Source organism: Esox lucius, chromosome 20, assembly GCF_011004845.1.
Source record: "Esox lucius isolate fEsoLuc1 chromosome 20, fEsoLuc1.pri, whole genome shotgun sequence".
Taxonomy (NCBI): Eukaryota; Metazoa; Chordata; class Actinopteri; order Esociformes; family Esocidae; genus Esox; species Esox lucius.
Genome location: NC_047588.1, coordinates 34,088,668 through 34,107,437, shown reverse-complemented (window position 1 = coordinate 34,107,437; position 18,770 = coordinate 34,088,668). Strand labels below are relative to the sequence as shown.

The window sequence follows — 18,770 nt, the reverse complement described above, 5'->3', positions numbered from 1 at the left end:
AGAGAGCCAGACTACGAGAGCCAGACTACGAGAGCCAGACTACGAGAGCCAGACTACGAGAGTTAGACTACGACAGCGAGATTACCTCACCCCTGCAGCTTTTTCAGTGTTTAACACCAACAGAGTCAGGGCAACAGCGAGCTGAAACTTTTCAAAACTTGACAAAGACAACGCTCCTGCAATATTTGTGATGCAAAATGCAAAGCTGGCCATAGCAACACGTCTAACCTGAGGAAACACCGGGTCAAACGCAAAATATTTCTTAAAGCTGAAGTGTGTACCGTATTTGATAGCATGAAAGCCAAGTCGCCCACAGCAGCCGAAGCTAATGTTGTGTGCTGCCGTGTGTTCCAGTGCCATAGTTAATTTAGTCTGCGGATTAGCCCAAGGGTCCCACAGAAGACGGCGCAATTGGCCAGCATTTGGGGTTAGAAATCAAATCAAATAAGTTCGGCTTGACCCTTTGCACTCCAGCGACGCCTGTGAGCTCAATCACGGTAGATTGGCTGGACTGAGAGTACTTTCCTTCCAGCGCATAAGAATTCCGGTCTGGTTGAGCGAGCAACATGATAAGAACCAGAACGCCATCGGATGTGCTTTGGAAGACACATATCTTAACATCTAATTTAGCCTGAGTCAGCTGTGGGTTTCCGCAAAGAAGCAAAAAAAAAGGGGGCCAAAGTAATAATAATAATAAAATAAATTATTTGGTTGTTCAGTTCAAACCCATGCCACTTCTCAACGCAGAGCTAAGTTAGTTCCTCCTCCTCAGACTGACGCCCACTCTACTAATGTCCTGTCTCTGGAAGATATCTCTCTCTCTCTAACCCACGGGTGACCCACCTCGTCACTATGCTGACATCAGGGAAACATCCCTCTCTCTCAGGCTTGTGTGCCCTTCATTAGGATTAGAAATGAGCTCAACCGTATTGGCCCAGACATTCACAGAGGGAGACAAGGGCTGCTCCCAAATTGCCCCATGTATCCTATGAAGTACATTACTCCTGGCTAGAGCCATAGCGCACCGTGGTCAGGCGTAGTCCTCTAACTAGGGAATAGGGGGCCAGTTGGGAGTCTGGCCAGATCCACTACGGGGCAGCTAGGCCCCAGGTTTCAGCCTGGCTGGGTTTGTTTGGCAGACAGTGGTGTTAGTTGAACGTTGGCGTTTAAATGAATTCATAAATCAGGGTCAGGGCTCCGCGGAAGACATTCCAGCTCCCGGTGACCCCTGTCGCCACGGCAACCCGGCTGCAGTTGTTTCTAGGGGGTGGCTGGCTCAGCCCTAGCGCTCTATGCACTGTGTGTGTGTGTGTGTGTGTAAGAGGGAGAAAGAAAGAGAATGCCACCTGGGTTTGCTCAAAGCCTCAAGTGGATGAGTAGATGGCAGTACTTGGTGTTGCCGCCGGCCCGCTTTTATAGACAAATCAAATGTGTTTTATGAAGCAGTTGTCACATAGTGCTTATTCATGGATGGCACATGTTGTCACAGTGTTGTTTCGAACATTTGCATCCACCCCCATTCTACTCAATGGAGACTGATTTCGATTTACGTCAAATGCATTACAGTAGCATTAACTAACATGATGCCATTCCTAACCAAGGCAAATTACTACTTTATGTTGCCATTATATGCATCGTAACATTAGCTGGCTAAGCTAGTCCACTTATTTTGAGCTTGCCGAACGTTAGCATTGCCAGCAGATGATACTGTCATCTGTTCAAAGTAAATATTTGGATTTACTTTTGTACTTCTGACCGTCGATATTGAATGCTGTGCCTGTAGAATGTTGATGACAATGGAATCTGTATGTGTGTGTACCTGTGTGTGTGTGTGTGTGTGTGTGTGTAACTGTGTGAATATCTGTGTGTTCACCTGTGTATCTTCACCTCCTTTGTTCTGTCTCACGCAGGTATTTGCCTTTGACCACTGTTTCTGGTCAATGGATGAGTCCAACATCGCCAAGTACGCTGGTGAGTCAAGTGCGTCCACAGCCTTCATGTTCATCACATTCTCAGGTTCACAGAGCAACCAGGCATGTCAACTGACAGCATGGCGGTCTGTTAAGTGGACGACTGCCTGCCTGCCTGCACACACACACACACACACACACACACACACACACACACACACACAGTGGCTGAAGGGCCTGGCACACAGCTTTATTTAACTTCTAAACAGCTGTCTCATTTACCAGGAGCATGACAGTATACCAGTACAACACAAGAGTTCTCTGTATCTCTCATGCTCTCTGTTTCACTCTCCCTCCGTCCTCACAGCAAAAACTGTCCAGGACTTTTATGCAAATTCATGGCGACCAGGCAGGAATGTCTCCTCCTTTGTATTTGGTTTCCTAACACTGTGTTTTTGACGTAGTCCCTTTTTTTTCCTTTTTCCTCATTTCGTATTTATTCAGTTGGTTTTCATATTGCATTCATAACAACCGAGTCACATGTTTTCATTTGAACAAGAAGGCTATGGAAGAAATCGGATCATATATTCTCTGTAGCCTGTTTATTACAATGCAAGTCAGGGACACGTGAAAGCATTTGTGTTGTTGTGCAGTTTCATTTCTTTAGAAGGAGAAAAGGTAGTATTCCTCCATGCTAATAGCTGTTTATTTTGAAGGTCAAGAGGTGGTGTTCAAGTGCCTTGGTGAGGGAATACTAGAAAACGCCTTTCAAGGATACAATGCCTGCATATTTGCCTACGGACAGACAGGTAACCAAGAATGTCTGTTGAAATCACACCGTACATCCACAAATTAATCAGACAGTGCAGGCAGTCCTTCGGCCAGCATCAGCCTATCCCGTCTGTTTTGTATAATCTCTGTTTTGGATTTTTTCCATCGAATCTCCATTCAGAAAATGCACAGGCTCCAGCCATTAATTAAAAAATGTTACGTTACTGTGACTGTCGGCATGAAATATATTGAAGAGTGCGAAGGGTTCAAAGCAGCTGCTTTAAATAGCTCCACAGCCTTCATCATCTGCTCGTGTCGCTCTACGCCTGGACAACTGACAAATGTGTCCCTCCCCGGCCCAACGCCATGGCTGCGTCCCAAAGGGCACACTATGCCTTTTATAGGGCGCTTCCTTTAACCACGGCTCAGGGCTCCATTTGGGACGCCGACCACAAGAACAGGAAGCTTCTGTGTTTTGGATCACGCTGCAGCGCGGTGAATCGCTCAGTTGGTATCCTTCCTCCTAAACACTGGGGATTAAATGAGATCATTGGCCCTCTCTTGCTGTCCTTAAGGAGGACAACACAGACACCTTGGAAACCAACACCCTGGAGGTGACACAACATTGGACTTTGTTTCCTGTCCCTTGTTATCCCCATGTTCTGTTCACGCATGGTGTATAGAAGGAAAGAACTAGAATTAAGTAGCATGTAGTTATTCATGTAGGATGTACAGTTGTTGCTCATACGTTTGCATACCCTGGCAGAAATTGTGAACATTTGGCATTGATTTTGAAAATATGACTGATCTCAAGGAGAAATAAGACGGAAAAAGACGGTGTGGTTGTTGCAAGGAGCACAATAGAGCCATACTTGAACAAGAATGAGTTGCCAGAAAAAAGCCTTTACTGCGCCAATGCCACAAAAAAGCCTGTTACAATATGCCCGGCAACACCTTGTCACGCCTCACAGCCTTCGGCACACTGTAATTTGGAGTGATAAGACCAAAAGAGAGCTTTATGGTCACAACCATAAGCGCTATGTATGGAGAGGGGTCAACAAGGCCTATAGTGACCAGAATACCATCCCCACTGTGAATTGGTGGTGGCTCACTGATGTTTTGGGGATGTGAGCTCTAAAGGCACGGGGCATCTTGTGAAAATTGATGGCAAGATGAATGCAGCATGTTATCAGAAAATACTGGCAGACAATTTGCATTCTTCTGTACGAAAGCTGTGCATGGGATGATCTTGGACTTTCCAGAACAACAGTGACCCTAAGCACAAGGCCAAGTTGACCCTCCAGTGGTTACAGCAGAAAAAGGTGAAGGATTCTGGAGTGGCCATCACAGTCTCCTGACGTCAAAATCATCGAGCCACTCTGTGGAGATCTCAACATGCGGTTCATGCAAGATGACCAAAGAATCTGCATGACCTGGAGGCATTTTGCCAAGATGAATGGGCAGCTATAACACCTGCAAGAATTCAGGGCCTCATAGACAACTAGTACAAAAGACTGCACACTGTCATTGATGCTTAAATGGGGCAATACACAGAATTAAAAAATAATGGTGTGCAGACTTTTGAACAGGGGTCAGTTCATTTTTTTTCTTTGTTGCCATGTTTTGTTTTATGATTTTGCCTTTCTGTTATGTCCTACAGTTGAATGTGAATCCCATAAGAAATAAAATACACGTGTTTGGCCTGCTCACTCATGTTTTCTTTACAAATAGTACATATATTACCAATTCTCCAAGGGTATGCAAACTTTTGAGTGCAACTGTAGCTAGTCCTGTAGCATATAGCTAGTAATGTAGTTTATAACTAGTCCTGTAGCATATAGCTATTCCTGTAGCATATAGCTATTCATGGAGCATATACAATGATCAGCCATAACATTATGACCACTGACAGGTGAAGTGAATAACACTGATAATCATGTTATCATGGCACTTGTCAGTGGGTTGGATATATTAGGCAGCAAGTAAACATTCTGTCCTCAAAGATGATGTGTTAGAAGCAGGAAAAATAGGCAAGCGTAAGGATCTGAGCAACTTTGATAAGGGCCAAATTGTGATGGCTAGACAACTGGGTCAGAACATCTCCAAAACAGCAGCCCCTGTGGGGTGTTCCTGGTCTGCTGTGGTCAGTACCTATCAAAAGTGGTCCAAGGAAGGAAAAGCGGTGAACCGGCGACAGGGTGAGGAACACAACAACAAGTTCAAGGTGTTGACTTGGCCTCCAAATTATCAAGATCTCACTCCTGTCAAGCATCTGTGGGATGTGCTGGACAAACAGGTCCGATCCACAGAGGCCCCACCTTGCATCTTACAGGACTTAAAGGATCTGCTGCTAACGTCTTGGTGCCAGATACCACAGCACACCTTCAGAGGTCTAGTGGATTCCATGCCTCGACGGGTCAGGGCTGTTTTGGCGGCAAAAGAATGCGCAATATTAGGCAGGTGGTCATAATGTTATGCCTGATCTGTATAGCTTTTCATTTGTATCAGTTAGTATTAGGATGGAGTACTCCCTTTATAAACAGTGACATACATTTGAAGGAGAATCACAGTCACATGAACATCCAACAGAAAAGTCCCAACTTGCAAACAAATAATTAGAACACAAAAACAGGGTGACAACCAATGATGGTCCATTGAAACAGACACAGCGGTGCCCTAATGAGACTGAAAAGTCAGAAGTTACTGTGAATTACATAGAGTTCCTTCAGTGTGCAATTAAAGAGTCACATATTCACATACTGTATAACAGATCATATGTAAACAACCACACCATAAAGACCAATGAGCTTTCAAAACAAGTCTGGGAGAAAGTTCTGGAAAAGCACCAGTCTTTTGATCATCCCTCAGAGCAGAGTTAAATCCATTATAAAAATGTAAAAAATATGGCACAACCATGACTTTGGTCGGCGGTAACAGAAGCGCGCAAGAGGAGCTACAGAATTCCCCGCCTGTGATGGAGAAATTGTCCATATGTCGACTCTTAACCAGGCTCCAGAAAGCTGGTCTACCCACCCAGTCCTTCATGTGATCACTACCCACCCAGTCCTTCATGTGATCACTACCCACCCAGTCCTTCATGTGATCACTACCCACCCAGTCCTTCATGTGATCACTACCCACCCAGTCCTTCATATCATCACTACCCACCCAGTCCTTCATGTGATCACTACCCACCCAGTCCTTCATGTCATCACTACCCACCCAGTCCTTCATGTGATCACAACCCACCCAGTCCTTCATGTGATCACTACCCACCCAGTCCTTCATGTGATCACTACCCACCCAGTCCTTCATATCATCACTTCCCACCCAGTCCTTCATGTGATCACTACCCACCCAGTCCTTCATGTGATCACTACCCACCCAGTCCTTCATGTCATCACTACCCACCCAGTCCTTCATGTGATCACTACCCACCCAGTCCTTCATGTGATCACTACCCACCCAGTCCTTCATGTCATCACTACCCACCCAGTCCTTCATGTGATCACTACCCACCCAGTCCTTCATGTCATCACTACCCACCCAGTCCTTCATGTCATCACTACCCACCCAGTCCTTCATATCATCACTACCCACCCAGTCCTTCATGTGATCACTACCCACCCAGTCCTTCATGTGATCACTACCCACCCAGTCCTTCATGTCATCACTACCCACCCAGTCCTTCATGTGATCACTACCCACCCAGTCCTTCATATCATCACTACCCACCCAGTCCTTCATGTGATCACTACCCACCCAGTCCTTCATGTCATCACTACCCACCCAGTCCTTCATGTGATCACTACCCACCCAGTCCTTCATGTCATCACTACCCACCCAGTCCTTCATGTGATCACAACCCACCCAGTCCTTCATGTCATCACAACCCACCCAGTCCTTCATGTCATCACTACCCACCCAGTCCTTCATGTGATCACTACCCACCCAGTCCTTCATGTGATCACTACCCACCCAGTCCTTCATGTGATCACTACCCACCCAGTCCTTCATATCATCACTACCCACCCAGTCCTTCATGTCATCACTACCCACCCAGTCCTTCATGTGATCACTACCCACCCAGTCCTTCATGTCATCACTACCCACCCAGTCCTTCATGTGATCACTACCCACCCAGTCCTTCATGTCATCACTACCCACCCAGTCCTTCATGTGATCACTACCCACCCAGTCCTTCATGTCATCACAACCCACCCAGTCCTTCATGTCATCACTACCCACCCAGTCCTTCATGTGATCACTACCCACCCAGTCCTTCATGTGATCACTACCCACCCAGTCCTTCATGTCATCACTACCCACCCAGTCCTTCATGTGATCACTACCCACCCAGTCCTTCATGTCATCACTACCCACCCAGTCCTTCATGTGATCACTACCCACCCAGTCCTTCATATCATCACTACCCACCCAGTCCTTCATGTCATCACTACCCACCCAGTCCTTCATGTGATCACTACCCACCCAGTCCTTCATGTCATCACTACCCACCCAGTCCTTCATGTCATCACTACCCACCCAGTCCTTCATGTGATCACTACCCACCCAGTCCTTCATGTGATCACTACCCACCCAGTCCTTCATGTGATCACTACCCACCCAGTCCTTCATGTGATCACTACCCACCCAGTCCTTCATGTCATCACTACCCACCCAGTCCTTCATGTGATCACTACCCACCCAGTCCTTCATGTCATCACTACCCACCCAGTCCTTCATGTGATCACTACCCACCCAGTCCTTCATATCATCACTACCCACCCAGTCCTTCATGTGATCACTACCCACCCAGTCCTTCATGTGATCACTACCCACCCAGTCCTTCATGTCCTTCATGCTCTTGTTCTGTCCCTCCCTCTTGGTCATCCCTGAAGGTTCAGGGAAATCCTTCTCCATGATGGGGAATGAGAAAGCTCCAGGGCTGATCCCCCGCCTGTGCTGCTCACTGTTTGAGAGGATCAGCCGTGAGGATAGCCAGGCTCACTCCTTCAAAGTGGAAGTGTCATACATGGAGATCTACAACGAGAAGGTCCGGGACCTGCTGGACCCTAAAGGGTGAGCACACACATCCACCTCCACTCCTCACACACATCCACCTCCACTCCTCACACACATCCACCTCCACTCATCACACACATCCACCTCCACTCATCACACACATCCACCTCCACTCATCACACACATCCACCTCCACACACGCATCCACCTCCACTAATCACACACACCCACCTCCACACACACACACACACACACACACACATCCACGATGGACTGTGTTGTGATGAGGATCTGCACTTAATGCCACATGTTCAATCTCAGATCTACAGTACAGCCTGCCTACTGTTGTGGAATACTGATGACCTGGGCCCCGCGTTTCAAACATTATATTTCTGGATTTCATTTGCTGGATGTTGACTAGGGTATTCTCACTCAGGTGCAGTATCATCATATCTTATTTGCTGGATGTTGAATAGGATATTCTCATTCAGCTGCAGTATCATCAGATCTTATTTGCTGGATGTTGTCTAGGGTATTCTCACTCAGGTGCAGTATCATCATATCTTATTTGCTGGATGTTGAATAGGATATTCTCATTCAGCTGCAGTATCATCAGATCTTATTTGCTGGATGTTGTCTAGGGTATTCTCACTCAGGTGCAGTATCATCAGATCTTATTTGCTGGATGTTGTCTAGGGTATTCTCATTCAGCTGCAGTATCATCAGATCTTATTTGCTGGATGTTGTCTAGGGTATTCTCATTCAGCTGCAGTATCATCAGATCTTATTTGCTGGATGTTGTCTAGGGTATTCTCATTCAGCTGCAGTATCATCAGATCTTATTTGCTGGATGTTGTCTAGGGTATTCTCATTCAGCTGCAGTATCATCAGATCTTATTTGCTGGATGTTGTCTAGGGTATTCTCATTCAGCTGCAGTATCATCAGATCTTATTTGCTGGATGTTGTCTAGGGTATTCTCATTCAGCTGCAGTATCATCAGATCTTATTTGCTGGATGTTGTCTAGGGTATTCTCATTCAGCTGCAGTATCATCAGATCTTATTTGCTGGATGTTGTCTAGGGTATTCTCATTCAGCTGCAGTATCATCAGATCTTATTTGCTGGATGTTGTCTAGGGTATTCTCATTCAGCTGCAGTATCATCAGATCTTATTTGCTGGATGTTGTCTAGGGTATTCTCATTCAGCTGCAGTATCATCAGATCTTATTTGCTGGATGTTGTCTAGGGTATTCTCATTTAGCTGCAGAATCATCAGATCTTATTTGCTGGATGTTGTCTAGGGTATTCTGATTCAGCTGCAGTATCATCAGATCTTATTTGCTGGATGTTAACTAGGGGTTTCTCATTCAGCTGCAGCATCATCAGATCTTATTTGCTGGATGTTAACTAGGGGTTTCTCATTCAGCTGCAGTATCATCAGATCTTATTTGTGTCTGGCAGGTGGGCAGGAAGGGAGGGTTAACTCTGAGTTTGTGTGTATCAGGGACATCTGTCAGTGAAGCTGATAGCAGCAGCGTGTGTGTGTGTGTGTTAGAGAGAGTGTTTGCCAAAGATTGTTGGTCTCAGCTGGGATATAACAGAGACCGTTACCATCGAGCTGGGACTGGGACATCCCCTCATAGACATCTGCAGCTACAAACAGAGAGCTCCACTGTTGTCTATCCCCCACACACATTCAGTCACACACACACACACACACACACACACACACACACACACACACACACACTTCCCATGGTCTGTCTTCTCCTGATGTCAGTTCTTACAGGAGTCCAATTGATTTGAACATGGAGCAGCCAGTTGGAGCCGCATGCTTTTGTGTGTGATGTGGTGTATGTATGTGTGTGTGTGTGTGTGTGTGTGTGTGAAAGAGAGCTAAATCGACAGTCACTATCTGTATCAACCCCTCTCCATCCCCAACCTAACCTCTGGCGAACAGCCAAGTGCAGATCAGGTTCAATGAACCCATCTGTAGCACGTACAGAAAAATGTGTTCCAAATGTACACCATCTGACACGTGTCAAAGGTATTGCACTATCTGAGAAGGGAGCCATTTGAGACGTCATGCTAGTGAAACATTGCCTTTAGTCACAGGGCTTCGGGAAGTGTGATGTAAAGGTGAACTCCTGTCGCGTTGCCCGCTCCTTATTGAGATGGATGGGTGATGGATTCACTTCCACATTGAGGGGGTTCAAAGGCAAAACAAGGGCAGCTGTTTCCTAACTGAAATTTGGTGATGCCAGGAACAAGTTGAAATGATATCACACATCACAGTGGGCGTGTTGTCCTCGATTCAGCTGGGTCATGCTGAGTAAATGAAAGATATGTTTGTTTCGTTTTGTCCGTCTCTCTGTCCAGGAGTCGTCAGTCTTTGAAGGTCAGAGAGCACAAAGTCCTGGGCCCGTATGTGGACGGCCTGTCACAACTGGCTGTTACCGACTTCCAGGTGAGTAGGTTCTGCTTCTCCGTAACCTGGCTACCCCGACTCCCAGTGCTGTAATCATCACTGTCGTTAGGCCAGGATATTGTTTCCCCACAGAATGACCCTGTGTTTAGGAAAACATGTACCGTAGGCCGGCCCAGCTCTGACGTAGTCATGGTTATACCTGTGCCGTGTCGTGGCCGGCCTTGGCGGGAGATGTCTTTAATGACGTCCTTCTGAGTCTGGTTTGATCGGCCCGGGGCCTGTCCACCCATTACCCGTGTTAGTGTGCACATGATGGAACCGAGCCGTGTGCTCATTCTGCCGGGCTGCTTGGATGGGTCGCTACGGGTCTGTTTGAAGCTTCTCCACTACACTTCCTGAAAACGGGGAGCGGTAGACACGAGGATGTTGCTTTGTATCGTCATTTGGTACGGCTGATGTGTTTTAGGATTTGGGTTATAATGAAACGTTTTCCCAAGGGGGTTGTTATATTTCCTGTTGTGGCAAACCAAGTGTGAATTGACATGACATGTTTTAAAAACCTCAAAGTTCATCAAATCAACGTACGGCGTTTGTCGATGCAAGTGGGTAATGCTCACACATCGCAGACACAAGGCCTTCATCTGCTGTGTCCTCCTCATCTCTCTTCTCACCCTCCCTTTCTTCAATCTCTCCATTCCCCCCCCCCCAACCATCTTCAGGACATTGAGGTGTTGATGTCTGAGGGGAATAAGTCCCGGACAGTGGCGGCCACCAACATGAACGAGGAGAGCAGTCGTTCCCACGCAGTGTTCAGCATCATCGTTACACAGACACTCTATGATCTGAAGTCTGGGGTCAGTGATGAGGTTTAGAGGTCACACACACACACACACATGCCACCGCTCAGAACGTGTGCACAAACACTCACAGAGCGCAGACTAGCAGTTAAGGGATCTGGCCAGTAACCCAAAGGTTTCTGGATTTAATTCCTCTCTGGCAACGTGGGAAGAAAGAAATCTGTCGTTCTGTCTCTGAGAAACATAGTTAACTGTAAGTGCTTCCCTCACACACAAATACACACACAACTCACAACCAACCGCTCCACCACAGTGTCACCCCTCATTAACTTTGTCTTAAAGCTGTTGTAAATGCATATGACATGAAACTAAACAAACAGTGGTTGTTTCAGTTTAAAACTCCAAACTACTATCATATAAATGTTTACTAACTGGTCTGTGTTAGGCTCTGATGTTCTAGTAAACTTGCAGTTTTAACGATAGCCATATCTCTAAAAAGATATGGCTATCTTAGCTCTGAATTTACATAATGATTACTATAGCCACAGATTTTTATAGTAACTGTAGCTTCTAAACTTAGAGGCCCCATAAGAAGCAGTACATTAATTCCTTCAGACATTGTTTGTTTAGAAAAGTACAAATAAATATAATTAACTTACTTAATTTCCATATTGGTTATGATAATCCAAGTGCAATTAGTAAATAGATTCTTTAATCTGTATTTCTATGCATTTCATCAGAATATCGACAAGAGAATGTTTCTAGCTGATCCAGTAGGATTTCAACTTCTTCGTTAGCTTACTCTGGGTCAAACTGGTATTGTGCAGTATCGCTGTGTAAAATCCCTTCCAAAAATGTATTAATCTAACCTACCTCAGTCTTGTAGAGAAGACAGTGTGTTGCATTAAGTTAGGGTTAGGTAGCTGTCTAAAAAGGATTAAAACAAAGTAAAAAAAATTACAACAACATGAAATTCAAATAAACCATGTAGCGCTAGAGGGGAAGAGCAGGAAGCAGTTCCAGAGTCTTTTAGATAAAGATAATGTCGACACCTTGTACATGTATCAATATGTCTACTGATAGGAATGTCACTGGAAGACATTCAATGGCTTATCAAACTAGGACAACCCTGTCTAAATGCTCTCTTATTGACCACAATGTGTGTGACAGATGTTTTCTATAGTACTCGGGGGAGATTCCTTCTACAATGTGTGTGTGTGTGTGTGTGTGTGTGTGTAGAACTCAGGTGAGAAGGTGAGTAAGATGAGCCTTGTGGACTTGGCTGGAAGTGAGCGTGTGTCCAAGACTGGAGCAGCTGGGGAGAGGCTGAAGGAGGGCAGCAACATCAACAAGTAGGTGCTGACTACCAAGCAGGAAGGCCACCATTAGACACACTATTGGTTTACTTTCCTCATTAAAACACATCAGTATGTGTTATAAATATATGTGTGTGGGGGGGGGGGGGGGGGCATTAGCCTAGTGGTTAGATAATCTGACCGGCAACCCAAAAGGTTCTGCGCCTGATGTGTTAACCCCCGTTGGTCACAGCTGAAAACGGTGTGTGTTCTCATACTTGGCAACAATGAAATAACTCAATAATATATCTTAAAGGTATGTTAAGTGTTTCTTTCACCCTGTGTGTGTGTGTGTGTGCGTGCGTGTGTGTGTGTAGGTCACTGACCACTTTGGGCTGCGTGATCTCGGCGCTGGCGGACCAGTCGGCAGGGAAGGGGGGAAAGACCAAATTTGTGCCTTACAGAGACTCTGTCCTTACCTGGCTCCTCAAGGTCTGTTCTGACGCCCCAGCCGTCCTCATCACGGTGGCCCTAGGCCCCATAGTCTAACCCCCAAAAGTCCCTGGTTGGGGAGAGAACAACCTTACATGTCCTCTTTACACTGGTGTTGCAGATACAGCAGCATTTCAAGCTTTTCTACTGCCAGCGAGGTGTACAGGTTATGTCAATCGTCTCATCCTTCTGTGTTGCCAGGACAACCTGGGTGGGAACAGTAAGACGTGCATGATTGCGACTGTGAGCCCAGCGGCCGACAACTACGAGGAGACGTTGTCCACCCTGCGATATGCTGACCGCGCCAAGAGAATCGTCAACCACGCCGTCGTCAACGAAGACCCCAATGCTCGCATCATCAGAGAGCTCCGAGAGGAGGTGGAGAAACTTAGAGTACAGCTCTCTCAGGCCGAGGTGAGAGATACTTTGATTGGACGACTGGCTGGGGTTTGTGGGCAACGGTAGATGAAGGCTGAAGGAAGCTGATTAAATATGTTTTTAAATTGGTCTAATCTTGATAAGCTTTCTCCAAAAAGTATATTTGTGTTGTAGTCGATCATGGCATCTGGTTGTGTGTGTGTTATAGTGTCTCATGGCATCTGGTTGTGTGTGTGTTGTAGTCTCTCAATGCATCTTGTTGTGTGTGTTGTATTCTCTCATAGCATCTGGTTATGTGTGTGTTGTAGTCTCTCATGTCATCTAGTTATGTGTGTGTGTGTGTGTGTGTTGTAGTCTCTCATAGCATCTGGTTATGTGTGTGTGTGTGTGTTGTAGTCTTTCATGGCATCTGGTTATGTGTGTGTTTTAGTCTCTCGTGTCATCTAGTTATGTGTGTGTGTGTGTGTTGTAGTCTCTCATAGCATCTGGTTATGTGTGTGTTGTAATCTCTCATGGCATCTGGTTATGTGTGTGTTGTTGTCTCTCATGGTTATGTGTGTTGTAGTCTCTCATGGCATCTGGTTGTGTGTGTGTTGCAGTCTCTCATGGCATCTGGTTATGTGTGTGTTGTAGTCTCTCATGGCATCTGGTTATGTGTGTGTTGTAGTCTCTCATGGCATCTGGTTGTGTGTGTGTTGTAGTCTCTCATGGCATCTGGTTATGTGTGTTGTTGTCTCTCATGGTTATGTGTGTTGTAGTCTCTCATGGCATCTGGTTGTGTGTGTGTTGCAGTCTCTCATGGCATCTGGTTATGTGTGTGTTGTAGTCTCTCATGGCATCTGGTTGTGTGTGTGTGTGTTGTAGTCTCATGGCATCTGGTTATGTGTGTGTTGCAGTCTCTCATGGCATCAGGTTATGTGTGTGTTGTAGTCTCTCATGGCATCAGGTTATGTGTGTGTTGTAGTCTCTCATGGCATCTGGTTATGTGTGTGTTGTAGTCTCTCATGGCATCTGGTTGTGTGTGTGTGTGTTGTAGTCTCATGGCATCTGGTTGTGTGTGTGTTGCAGTCCCTCATGGCATCTGGTTGTGTGTGTGTTGCAGTCCCTCATGGCATCTGGTTATGTGTGTGTTGTAGTCTCTCATGGCATCTGGTTGTGTGCGTGTTGTTGTCTCTCATGGTTATGTGTGTTGTAGTTTCTCATGGCATCTGGTTATGTGTGTGTTGTAGTCTCTGAAGGCCCCAGAGTTGAAGGAGAAGCTTCAGGAGTCAGAAAAGCTGATCCAAGAGATGAATGTCACCTGGGAGCAGAAACTACGCAAGACAGAGGAGATTGCTACGGTACGGACTAAAATCACATCACCTGGAACTACCTAAACGTGTGGAAAAGTCTATGGGAGTTATGGACAATTCCGGGAATAATAGTGTCTTTCACAACCCTGTGCTGTACACACGGATCTAGATGCCTGGATGTGACAGAAACAAACCGGGTCCTAAACTAGAGTTAATACTACAGACTGGAAAGGACACACCCCGACCTCCATTTGGTTTTCATTTGCAGCAAGTAAATGAATCCCTTGTGTTGTTCTCTGTGTTTCCACAGGAGCGTCAGAGACAACTGGAGAGTATGGGCATCTCCTTGGAGACATCCGGGATAAAGGTCGGTGAGGACAAGTGTTTCCTAGTTAACCTCAATGCTGACCCCGCCCTCAACGAGCTGCTTGTCTACTACCTGAAGGTACACACGCAGCCACACACACAAACACCCATGACAGGATTTAGATTAACGCCTCAGATTTTATATATATTTCTGTGAGTTACACTGCGGTGCGTTCTGTGCTTTATTGATAGAAGAACGACAGTGGGAAAGACGCGTTGGGGCTGTAGATGTTGCTGTAGGACCAAAGGTAGTGGCTCACACTGCTGGAGGCCACACAAATCTATTTTTAATGATTATTTTGGAAAGCCTTTACTGGAAATACTGCCTGGAGTCAAAACAAAGATGTGACGGGGAGCATTATTACACAAATATTGAGGTTGTAACTTGCCTGTGAACCAAACAGTGTCTTTCTCGCTCGCTTTCTCTTCCTCTCTTTGTCTCTCTCTCACTCTCTCGCTTTCTCTTCCTCTCTTTGTCTCTCTCTCCCTCATTCTCTCTTTCCCATTCAACCCCCCCCTCCCTCCGTGGCCTTCTCTTCATCTCTCTCTCAGTTAATACCTCTTTGTGAGTATAAGCTGATACTGAGAACAGAGGTTCAGCAGGTCTTATAATTAGGGAGAAGGCAGGAATCACATGAGTAAATCATGCCCAGCCTGAAGCAGCATACACACACATTCTGTATATTCTGCTTCTCCTTCAGAGTCATGCATGCACCAGCTATGAGAAAATGACACATTTGGTTTGCAATGAAGTGCCTGATACAGTAACAATAATATATATACAATGATTCTTTCATATAATTAATGCTTTGGAAGGCTGGATGGGTCATACAATGAATTATATTTCCCAGCGTTTGAGATTAATTCATTTCATGCAACAAAAAGAAGAAGAACCTTTAGAGGATGAAATAGTTCTTTTATTAGCTCCACATAGAGGGAGGGATAGGTGAGGGACGGGTTGAAGGAAAGGGACAGGGTGAGGGACAGGGTGAGGGACGGGGTGAGGGACAGGGACAGGGTGAGGGACGGGTTGAAGGAAAGGGACAGGGTGAGGGACGGGTTGAAGGACAGGGACAGGGTGAGGGATGGGGACAGGGTGAGGGACGGGTTGAAGGACAGGGACAGGGTGAGGGACGGGTTGAAGGAAAGGGACAGGGTGAGGGATGGGGTGAGGGACAGGGACAGGGTGAGGGACGGGTTGAAGGAAAGGGACAGGGTGAGGGACAGGGTGAGGGACGGGTTGAAGGACAGGGACAGGGTGAGGGATGGGGACAGGGTGAGGGACGGGTTGAAGGACAGGGACAGGGTGAGGGACGGAGTGAGGGACGGAGTGAGGGACAGGGTGAGGGACGGGGCAGGGTGAGGGACGGGTTGAAGGACAGGGACAGGGTGAGGGACGGAGTGAGGGACAGGGTGAGGGACGGGGCAGGGTGAGGGACGGGTTGAAGGACAGGGACAGGGTGAAGGACGGGTTGAAGGACAGGGACAGGGTGAGGGACGGAGTGAGGGACAGGGTGAGGGACGGGGCAGGGTGAGGGACGAGTTGAAGGACAGGGACAGGGACAGGGTGAGGGACGGGGTGAGGGACGGGGTGAGGGACGGGGTGAGGGACAGGGTGAGGGACGGGTGAGGGACAAGGTAAGGGACGGGGTGAGGGTGAGGGATGGGGTGAGGGTGAGGGACGGTTGAGGGACAGGGTGAGGGACGGTTGAGGGACCGGGTGAGGGACGGTTGAGGGACAGGTTGAGGGACGGGGTGAGGGACGGTTGAGGGACCGGGTGAGAGACAGGGTAAGGGACAGGTTGAAGGACAGGGACAGAGTAAGGGACGGGGTGAGGGACGGGTGAGGCATGTGAGGGAGCAGACAAGCCTCCTCTGGCCCACAGAACAACAGGTCTTTGTTTGGGCCCGGCTGGGACGGCTAGCCTGCCTGGCACACCAGTGTGGAATCACACAGAGAGAAAAAGGGAATGACTGACTGACTGGGATTATGTTAAGTGGGCGATGCAGCTGGAGAAGTGTAAGAGCGACAGACTTCTTCTGGAAGTGGGATGTTATTTTAAGTACACCCACTCTGTAATGGGAGAGGGAGAGAGAGAGAGAGAGAGAGAGAGAGAGAGGGAGTGATAAGAGAGAAAGAAAGGAGAGGAGGTAGAGATAAGAAAGACGAGAGTGACAGGGAGACAGAAAGAAAGAGGGGGGACAGAGAAGGGACAGAAAGAGAGAGGGGGGACAGAGAAAGGACAGAAAGAGAGAGGGGGGGACAGAGAAGGGACAGAAAGAGAGAGGGGGGGACAGAGAAGGGACAGAAAGAGAGAGGGGACAGAGAAGGGACAGAAAGAGAGAGGGGACAGAGAAGGGACAGAAAGAAAGAGGGGGGACAGAGAAGGGACAGAAAGAGAGAGGGGGGACAGAGAAGGGACAGAAAGAGAGAGGAGGGACAGAGAAGGGACAGAAAGAGAGAGGGGGACAGAGAAGGGATGAGAGATTGCAAGCGGACAGCGAGCATTTTTTTTTATTTCAAACTGATTTACTGTCCTGACTCATGTTTTGGCTATTCTTCTTCTATTGACAACTGGAGAAACATCCTGTAGCTAGCAGCCGGAAATCAGCCCATAACACTCTATCAGTAACATCATTACATCAGCTCTGGTGGAGGTGGTGAACTCCAGGCGCTCTGTGTTTGAATGGGCATTGCAGTGTGTTGCATCAGATCACATTTCAACCGGTGGAGCCTCGTCCTGTGAATCATGCAGAATAATTTCCCCGTGATCTCCCTGTAAGGCTTCTATCAGCCTCTGTAAATCTCCTCATGTCTCAGAGTCGCATCGTGTGTGTGCGGGTGTGTGCGTGCGTGTAGGAGCACACGCGTGTGGGGGCGGACACTTCGCAGGACATCCAGCTCTGTGGGATCGGTATCCAGTCGGAGCACTGCATGTTGGAAATCAGCCCAGATGGAGGAGAGGTCACCTTGACGCCCATAGACAACGCCAGGTGAGCTGACGCACACAGACACGCTCCCTCCTCCTCCTCCTCATGGATGAATGAGCCAGACTTCATGGAGTTTCTCATGACCTCATAGCTGAGGCACCTCTGATCTGATCTCAACCTCCTACTTTGATATCAAAAACACGGTCTCCCTCCACCCTCACAACAACACACCCACCCAAATCTAACCAATGGTATTTTGATTACTTTTAAGAGTTTATTTGGAAGCGAGGATGCTGATTGTGTAGCATTCTTAAAGCATTCATTCATTATTATTCTGGTTTACTATTATTATCTATGTTTTTTGTGTAGCCTTGAGCAGGAACCTGAAAGGAATAATTTGATTGTGTAGTTTGTCTCGAATGTCATGTACGTTAAACTCTTAAACAAGTTGAAGGAGGTAGGAATGAAAGGTCATGACCTCCAAACTGAATCATCGTGTTTTGTGGTCCCTAACAGAACGTGCGTGAATGGGACCATGGTGGAGTCTCTGGTCCCGCTGTGGCACGGAGACCGCATCTTATGGGGCAACAACCACTTCTTCAGGTTAGGAGAGGCAGTCCGGCTGAGTTAACCTGTATTAGTCATCTTCATTAACCTCCTTGGTTTGTCTTCAGAACAGCAATGTTTATCTGGGAACGTTTATCAGAAACAAACCTTCAATCTCTCAGATTCAGTAGGACTTACGACCTCACATATTCTACTATAAATACTAAAACTACTACTGTATATATTAAATATACTTAATATTTTTTTAACCAAAAATAGTATCAAATTAAATGAAGGTTAGGGTTCCCTTTTATGCAATGTCTCTGTGTGGTAGGATCAACCTGCCTGGACGTAAGCGGCGCGAGCGTCTGAAGGAGCTGGAGAGGGAGCGGGCCTCCCCCAGGGAGAGCTTTATAGAAGTGGACGTGGAGACGGCCAGCGAGGCCTCCTCTGAACAGGACTACAGCTACGAGTTCGCCCAGATGGAGGTCATGATGAAGACCCTGGGAAACAACGGTATGAATGACCACACCAGCCAC

The 18,770-nt window shown here is 47.0% G+C and overlaps 1 protein-coding gene across 6 annotated transcripts in view; it reads left to right on the top strand.

The window, feature by feature from the left end:
- Positions 1-18,770, top strand: part of kif13a (kinesin family member 13A) — a 60,067-nt gene that overhangs the window by 19,413 nt on the left and 21,884 nt on the right. For all 6 annotated transcript variants that reach the window (XM_034288669.1, XM_034288668.1, XM_034288665.1 and 3 more), the window contains 13 exons: positions 1,911-1,971; positions 2,627-2,719; positions 7,583-7,763; positions 10,086-10,173; positions 10,854-10,988; positions 12,171-12,283; positions 12,604-12,718; positions 12,920-13,132; positions 14,326-14,436; positions 14,699-14,833; positions 17,615-17,748; positions 18,202-18,288; positions 18,566-18,747. In XM_034288669.1, the coding sequence (XP_034144560.1) occupies positions 1,911-1,971; positions 2,627-2,719; positions 7,583-7,763; positions 10,086-10,173; positions 10,854-10,988; positions 12,171-12,283; positions 12,604-12,718; positions 12,920-13,132; positions 14,326-14,436; positions 14,699-14,833; positions 17,615-17,748; positions 18,202-18,288; positions 18,566-18,747 (1,648 nt within the window). The remainder of the gene's footprint in view (positions 1-1,910; positions 1,972-2,626; positions 2,720-7,582; positions 7,764-10,085; positions 10,174-10,853; positions 10,989-12,170; positions 12,284-12,603; positions 12,719-12,919; positions 13,133-14,325; positions 14,437-14,698; positions 14,834-17,614; positions 17,749-18,201; positions 18,289-18,565; positions 18,748-18,770) is intronic.